Source organism: Cololabis saira, chromosome 9 (genome assembly GCF_033807715.1).
Source record: "Cololabis saira isolate AMF1-May2022 chromosome 9, fColSai1.1, whole genome shotgun sequence".
Taxonomy (NCBI): Eukaryota; Metazoa; Chordata; class Actinopteri; order Beloniformes; family Belonidae; genus Cololabis; species Cololabis saira.
Window position 1 is genome coordinate 8,805,539 of NC_084595.1, and position 9,020 is coordinate 8,814,558.

General features: G+C 37.0%; 1 protein-coding gene across 1 annotated transcript; it reads left to right on the forward strand.

Moving 5' to 3' along the window:
• The first annotated feature begins 1,530 nt into the window (after window positions 1-1,530).
• LOC133450911 (uncharacterized) lies at window positions 1,531-6,008 on the forward strand. Its single transcript, XM_061729809.1, has 7 exons — window positions 1,531-1,812; window positions 2,912-3,086; window positions 3,213-3,283; window positions 3,360-3,524; window positions 4,320-4,417; window positions 5,508-5,588; window positions 5,671-6,008. Exons 1-7 carry the CDS (start codon window positions 1,794-1,796, stop codon window positions 5,812-5,814), a joined length of 753 nt encoding a protein of 250 aa, XP_061585793.1. The 5' UTR covers window positions 1,531-1,793; the 3' UTR covers window positions 5,815-6,008.
• Window positions 6,009-9,020: the final 3,012 nt, after the last annotated feature.

A 9,020-nucleotide genomic window follows, 5' to 3' on the forward strand; every position in this document is an offset into this window, starting at 1 on the left:
AGGGATCAGGTGAATGTGATTAACCACCAAATTTACCGTGGTTAGATTTGAGGAAGCAAAAAGATACCGGTAGATACATTTTTTGTGTTGTCACGACACAAGAACCCAGTTGATGCCATGTGAAAATGAGGATTCAGCCACATGAACATTTTAGATTTTTCAGCTATAATCTGACAATTTCACAACAGAAAAAACAACCTTTAGCTACAAAACTGTATGAATACGGAAGAGTATTAGGGCCAGGCAGCCAGGAAAAAAATAAAAATTATATTTTAGAGGAGGAAGATTTTTTTTTCATTATGCACTTTGAGAAAAAAGTCGAAAAGTCGAGATTAATGTTTAAGTAGAATTTCGAGAAAAAAGTGTAAATGTTGAGAAAAAAGTCAAAATATCGTGAATAAAGTCGAAATGGCGAGAAAAAAGTCAAAAAGTCGAGATTAATGTTGAAGTAGAATTTCGAGAAAAAAGTCAATGTCTAGAAAAAAGTCCAAATTTCGTGAATAAAGTTGAAATGTGGAGAAAAAAGGCGAAATTTCAACTTTATTCACGAAATTTCGATTTATTTCTCGAAATTGTATTTCAACATTAATCTAGACCAGGGGTTGGCAACCCGCGGCTCTTGTGGCTACTGGAGCTTTTTCAAAAATGTTTGACCTTTTTTTTCCTTTTTTTCTTCTTTTTTTTTTCCTTTTTTCCCTTTTTTCTCTTTTTTTCTTCCTTTTTCCTTTCCTTTCATTTCGACTTTTTTCTCGAAATTTTGACCTTTTTCTCGACATTTGGACTTTTTTCTTAAGATTGTACTTCAATATTAATCTTGAAATTTTGACTTTTTTATCGAAATATCAACTTTTTGCTCGACATTTCAACTTTTTTCTCGAAATTTTGACTTTTTTCTCGACATTTCGACTTTTTTCTCGAGATTGTACTTCAACATTAATTTCGACTTTTTTCTCGACATTTAGACTTTTCTCAACATTTTGACTTTTTTCTCGAAGTGCATAATGAAAAAAAAAACTTCCCCCATTAATAACTAATATAGCTACATGCAGCATGTGTTGTCTTCATTCTAAGTCTTATACAAGACTTTTCATTTTTTGCGGCCCCAGACATATTCGTTTTTTGTGTTTTTGGTCCAATATGGCTCTCAACATTTTGGGTTGCCGACCCCTGGTCTAGACTTTTGTCTCGAAGTGCACAATAAAAAAAATCTTCCACTCTCAAATGTTTTTTCTCTTGCATAGCCCTAATACTCTTCCTTAGTATGAAGGACTGCTTGATGCAGAGATGGATAAGAGGTGGTAACCATGGCGACGGTGCATGATGCTTCCACCGTGCTGTGTCTTATTAAACGCAGCTTTTCAGCTGCAGCTGCTGCACGGAGGAAAAAAGAGCCAAACAATGAACCAAAGTCGGGTCTCCTCATCCCAGATAGGGCAGATACTGGTGCGGGTGACGAGTTGTGACATGTGACTCGCTTTTGTTACAGTCTCCACCTCTTCCACGTGAACGCGCTTTAAGCCGAATTAGAAAATCCTGGGTTAACAAAAGCCTGTCGATATTCTGTCTGAGAACACCGCTTATTTCCCCTCCGTTTGCTTTTATTTGGACCGTTACGGATAGCGTGTCGTCCGCTGGATCCCACTGTGGCATCTGCTCGGCTCGGGTTTTGTCTCTCCTCGCGATCGTAAGGTTACGATTTGATTAGTAAATCTAGCATTGAAACATCTCGGATAACTGCGCGCACCCGCGCCGCCGCGCAGGGAGAGCAGTCGCTCGCAGAGACACGGATCACAATGATGAGCCAGGACAGAGGTGAGGAGAGCACAGAGCACTATCAACTGCTACAAAAGAGGTCCACTTACTGTACAGGTGGATAAAACAAGAAACAGCAAAACAAAGAACAAAAAAACAAACCAGAACCAAACCACAGAAGAACAGACTGTTGTGGGGACTGTGCAATAACTGCAATATTTTCATAACAGATATTGTGGTGTGCAGAAAACATGTATCATATTATATTATACTACTAATATATATATATATATAACTATAGCATTCTGAGTAAATTATATATGGCAATTATTACCTTCTGTCATACTATCTGTCGTTTTGGCTTTTGTATTACTTATATATTTAATTGTTATGTATCATACATATATATATATATATATATATATATATATATATATATATATATATATATATATATATATATATATATATATATATTATTACTATCATACATACAGGACTGTCTCAGAAAATTAGAATATTGTGATAAAGTTCTTTATTTTCTGTAATGCAATTACAAAATCAAAAATGTCATACATTCTGGATTCATTACAAATCAACTGAAATATTTCAAGCCTTTTATTATTTTAATATTGCTGATTATGGCTTACAGTTTAAGATTAAGATTCCCAGAATATTCTAATTTTTTTAGATAGGATATTTGAGTTTTCTTAAGCTGTAAGCCATGATCAGCAATATTAAAATAATAAAAGGCTTGCAATATTTCAGTTGATTTGTAATGAATCCAGAATGTATGACATTTTTGTTTTTGTAATTGCATTACAGAAAATCACAATATTCAAATTTTCTGAGACAGTCCTGTATGTTATATTATACATGTCTCCAGTACACGTGTATGCACATATATTTTTCTTCCATTTCTTTCCCATTTCTTTTCTTTTTATATTCATATAATTCTATTTATCTTTTTATCTTTATATGGGTGTTTGGTTTTTGGGGTGTTCTATTTGTATATGACAGTGCTGAGTGAGTGAAATAGAGATGTCAATTTCCATGAGGGAACCTCCCATTGGGGTTAATACAAAGTTGTTTGAATCTGAATCTGAATGACATAGGAATGGCTGACACATTGTATGCGCATCTCACTTGTTGTTTATAGACTTCCAGCTTCTTAGAAAACAGGAGAGGGCACATTTCTTCAGCTCTAAAGAGCAGGAACTTATTCTGAAGTTGTACGAAGAAGAGCGAGAGATCCTAACAGCTAAATCCAACACCACCAGTGCCTCCAAACTGAGAGAGGAAGCCTGGCAGAGGATAGCTGACAAAATAAATGCGTAAGCAGAGACATTTATATGACACCCATCAGTTTTCATCCCAATGAAATGTCACCATTTCTTTCAGTCTAGCATTGCAGATACAAAAAACAGTCATAAAATCTCTTTTTTTTTCGTGATTCCCAGAGTTTCTGACAGTGGCTACAAAAGGACGTGGCAGCAAGTGAAGGTCAAGCACAAGAACATTGTCCAGACAGGTATTCTAACCGGACAGTGACGTCTTTTTAAGTGTTGATCTGAATTACAGTGAATTATCAAATCGTTTTCATGCAGCAAAAAGAAAAAGGGCGGAGGTGATGAGGAACGAGGGGGGGTCGGCGACCCCCTCCCTCACGTCTGCGGAGGACGACGTGCTGCATCACCGGGACAACGCACTGGTGTTACCTGGAGGAGCCTGTATCGGGCCCATAGGGGGATCGGACAACTCTTTCATGAGCGGTAAGCCGTGTTCACGTGTGATAACAGCCACTCAGAAGTTTATCCGCTGCTCATTTTAACAGAGGTGTCAAGTAACGAAGTACAAATACTTCATTACCTTACTTAAGTAGAAATTTTGGTTATCTATACTTCATTGGAGTAATTATTTTTCAGATGACTTTTTACTGTTACTCCTTACATTTTCACGCAATTATCTGTACTTTTTACTCCTTACATTTTAAAAACAGCCTCGTTACTCTATTTCATTTCGGCCTTGAAAAAAAAACTAGTTAAATTGCTCCATCCAGATAGAGTGAATTTGGTTGTGGTTGTTTCAGATGTTCTTGTCCAGTTTTGTTCTTACATCCGTTCCCTCAGATTCCTGCAACTAAACTTGGATGTACATTCCAATAAAGGTTAGGATAAATGATAACATGCCTCTGAAGTTTGACTTTTTGCACCATTACAATACTTATAGGCAACTAGTCATCATATCTGCTGCTCTCTGAAACACATGTTAATGCTCAATAGTACACGTATATGGTTCTTTAATATATTTGCATTATACTAAGATGCATTCATTTTCAATGGATTTTGTCCTTAATGACTTTTTTCCTCCTTACATTACTTTTACTTTTATACTTTAAGTAGTTTTGAAACCAGTACTTTTATACTTTTACTTGAGTAAAAAACTGGAGTTGATACTTCAACTTCTACAGGAGTATTTTTAAACTCTAGTATCTATACTTCTACCTGAGTAATGAATGTGAATACTGAAGACACCTCTGCATTTTAATGTTGCCCCAACCATTCTAGTGTCGGGCCATCCCGTCCTCCTCCTGCCTGTAACAAAGACCGAACCGGAGAGTTTGAGCGGGGACGAGACAGATATCAGCGACACTCACTTTGAAGGGGTGAGTACCTTTAAGCAGGGTTCGTACGTTTTGAAAAAACCTGGAAAAGTCATGGAATTTGAAAATGTAATTTTCAAGGCCTGGAAAAGTTTTGGAAACATAAGTTCACCCCAAAAGTTTTGGAAAAGTTATGGAATTTATTTTTCTCACTTAATGATAACATTTAGTAATAACAGCCTATAAGGTAGATTTAAAATTGATCAATAAATATTTCGTATCGAAAAGTCTTGCGCGTTCTCACACGTGACGTGCCTACTGTAGCATCTTGCGCATCATGCAGATCGGATCCAGTGACCACATTCTCCAACAGTTATTATTACAGTTATATTAGATTACTGTAAAACATATAGTACATATACTACAACATATTGCTGGTATATCAGTGTTAGTTTAAACAGATTTTTGTATAAAATCATAATTGTCCTTAGATCTCCACTGTGGTGACTTTTTACATAGTTTTATTCCTATATACTGCTGCTCTACAAAGCACTGAATGGTCTTGGACCAGAATCCATGCTGGATCTGTTAGTTCCTATGAAGCTCCCAGACCCCTGAGCTTCATCTGGATCTGGTTTGTTGTGTTTCCCAAGAACCAGAACCAAGCAAGGTGAGGCAGCGTTCAGTTATTCTGCTCATCGGTGGAACAAACTTCCTGTAGACCTGAGGTCTGCTGCAACTGTAGATCCTTTAAATCAGGCCTAAAAACATTACTGTTTACGGAAGCTACTCCTAAATTAAACCTGCTGTATTCTACTGCCTTTATTTATTTATTTTTTAACAGCTTGTGCTTTTTATTATTTTACTTCTTTTCTTATTCTTACCTATTTGTTATTATGTCTTGCCGCTTTTAATGTCAATGTAAAGCACTTTGAATTACCTTGTGTTGAATTGTGCTATATAAATAAATTTGCCTTGCCATTCATTTATACTTTGATGTTTTAGAGGTCATGTATAGTCATGGAAACTTGCTGCCAAGTCATGGGAAAGTCATGGAAATTTGTTGGTTAAAATGTGTATGAACATGTTTAAGTGGACCTCTTTTGTAGCAGTTGACATTTGATTTATACTTTTTTCCTCGCTTCCCTCATAGGATATGAATAGCACTTTCCAGGAGGGGAATGACTCGGTAGGGGGCTCCGTGGGGGCTGCAGCTGTCGGTAGAGGTGCAAAGGTGAGGTTCACCACTCAGCACTCAGATGTGACGACTGAGAAGAGCAGCAGAACTGCAATGAGTTGTTTCATTTATTTTACAGAAGCAGCCAGAAGACGTGCGGGCGCTTTACTGCTCCTACCTCAAAAAGGAGATGGAGAGCCGGGACCAGGAGATGGCATACAGAGCACTGAAAATGAGGAAGCTGGAAAAAGAGATCCTTTTACTTGATAAGCAGCTCGTGTGATTGTACAATTGCACATACAATCTTATACTGTTATAAAGCGATGAGCAGCAATTAGATAGCAGTAGTGACCTCCTCCACTCACTAGAATCATAACCTGATATGTTGTTTGCAGCAGCAGGTGTTTCTGCTCTGCCAGGAGGTTAGTCAGGCCCGCAACATGTGATGGAGCCTTTCTGATTGGTTTTTGTTTTAATACACACACACATATATATATATATATATATATATATATATATATATATATATATATATATATGTGTGTATATATACAGGACTGTCTCAGAAAATTAGAATATTGTGATTTTCTGTAATGCAATTACAAAAATGTCATACATTCTGGATTCATTACAAATCAACTGAAATATTGCAAGCCTTTTATTATTTTAATATTGCTGATCATTGCTTACAGCTTAAGAAAACTCAAATATCCTATCTCAAAAAATTTGAATATTCTGGGAATCTTAATCTTAAACTGTAAACCATAATCAGCAATATTAAAATAATAAAAGGCTTGCAATATTTCAGTTGATTTGTAATATATCCAGAATGTATGAAATTTTTTTTTTTTAATTGCATTACAGAAAATAAAGAACTTTATTACAATATTCTAATTTTCTGAGACGGTCCTGTATGTGTATTTTTGGAGCAGATGTTCTCATCGAGGTGTTCAGGTGGAGCAGATTTATGCACCACACGGTGCATTGACACATTTTTGGTCACACTGGGTTCTTAATTCAAGATATGAATTTAGACAAAGAAACGGGGGCAGCTGGAGGACCAATCCTCCACCGAGGCTGATGTTCCTTCTTTGTAGTTTTAAAGAAAGTTAGCTGGCTCTGCTCCAGCTTTCTTCCCAGTTTTCCTCTTCTCCACTACGTTTCAGGGTGTCTGACGGCAATTTTTTGCCATAATCTTGCCGACAAACACACAAGCAACAATGAAATACCTCCGCTGTGTTTAGTCACAGAGCAAATAAACCAACCCCAGATAGTCACTGTTGAGCTGTTTTACAAGCCTGGACACATTTCTCCAACTATAGAGGACAGTATCTGCATAGTTATGAGAACCTTTTTTTAAATTTCATATCGGACTGAAAGCAACTACGCTGTTCTCTTTTCACATTGACTTCTTGCATATTTCAGAAGCTTTTTTTTCCTTTCCAGAAAGTGAAAGGTGGTCAGAATAATATCAAGTTAACAAATTGATTGGCCATGATCTGTTTTTGCTAAACTTGCTGTACGGTGTGGATACAGTAACTCTGGTTGGACATTTGTCGTCAGGTCTGGCGTTGCAGGTAAATATGTGGTCATAAGCAGATGTCCCGCAGCAGCAACATGCGGTTCCTGAACATTAACATCGTGCAGCCTTTCTGCAAAATTCTTCTAATAGTCTATTTGATTTAGACACCAGTGTAAACATCTGATCATGTTTGTTTCTTTTGTCTGTAAAAAGAGGTTATAATTATCTATAATCTGTTTTAAATCTTTGATTTTATGATCAAACTTAAAATGAATCTGTTGCATTGTTCAAAACAAGTCATATTTAAGGTCAATATAGCGCTGTTTTATTTTTATATGCATTTTGACATATTTATGAGTTGTAACTGAAACTGATGGTTTGCATTTCATTTTGTCATGACTTTTATATGCACTACAACAAAATAATTTGTTAAAATAACAAAAAAAACACAATAAAAACATGAATCAGCCCGGTCTACTGTAATAACAGTGTGAACTGCAAAGGTCACATTCAGTTGTCAAACATGTTGATGGTGGCAGATTTTTTTTAGACATGTCTTTCCTGGGTCTGAAGCACAAACATACAGTGCATCCGGAAAGTATTCACGCTTCACTTTTTTGCACATTTTGCTATGTTACAGCCTTATTCTTAATTTGATTAAATTCATTTTTTTCCTCAAAAATTCTACACACAACACCCCATAATGACAATGTGAAAAACGTTTTTTTTTTTTATTTTTGCAAATTTATTAAAAATAAAAAACAAAGAAATCATATGTACATAAGTATTCACAGCATTTGCTCAATACTTTGTTGATGCACCTTTGGCAGGAATTACAGCCTCAAGTCTTTTTGAATATAACGCCACCAGCTTGGCACACGTATCTTTGGGCAGTTTTGTCCATTCCTCTTTGCAGCTCTCAAGGTCCATCAGGTTGGATGGGAAGCGTCGGTGCGCAGCCATTTTCAGTGAATACTTATGTGCATGTGATTTCTTAGTTTTTTATTTTTAATAAATTTGCAAAACTTTCGAAAAAACTTTTTTCACATTGTCAATATGGGGTGTTGTGTGTAGAATTTTGAGGAGAAAAATGTATTTAATCAATTTTGGAATAAGGCTGGTACATAACAAAATGTGGTAAAAGTGAAGCGTTGTGAATACTTTCCGGATGCATTGTAGTAGCTGACTGGTTGCGGGAGTGATCAATCAATCAATCAATCAATCAAAGGTACAATACAAAGTGCTTTGACATTTTGACTGAAAAATAAGCATAATAAAAACAAAAATAAAAACTGGGAGACCAATGCACACTGACATACAATATAGTTAATTAAAATGAAATAATGATAAAAGTTCAAGGATTAAGGCAAAACAATAATCAGTCCACAACAATAAAATATAATAATAAAAACATTACAAGAAATAGATAAATAAATAAAACAAATGCCTCTAAAAAATGTTAAACAGAATAAAACTATAAAATGTAATGCTACATAAAAGCCAGACCAAAGAGATGAGTTTTTAGTCTACGTTTGATTGCAGACAGACAGACAGGTGTGCAGACAGACAGGTGTCCAGACACCGGTAATCCCCCTGCGCGTCCCTGCGCGTTCCCGGCCCCGGAGGGCCGGACGCCGCAGGCCGCCCTGCGGGGACGCGCGGAGCTGCGGCCGGACACCGCCGGGTCTGGTCCTGCAGGGACGTAAAGAAAAACCCGTAACCACTAAATGACTGCAGTCTGGAGCGTCTGCAGCGGCAGCAGCTTCTCAAGGAGATGTGCGCGTCCACGGTCCGTTTACGCAGCCATGATGAGTCGAGCGACGAGAGGAGGATCTGTCACTCTGGATGGAACATGCAGTTCTGGAGTTGAGGGGGGATGAGGGGGGACGAGGGGGGATGGCATCCCCTCCGGAAATAAAAACGGTAAAAATCATCCCCCCTGTAAAACTGCCATCCCTCCTTTCCAT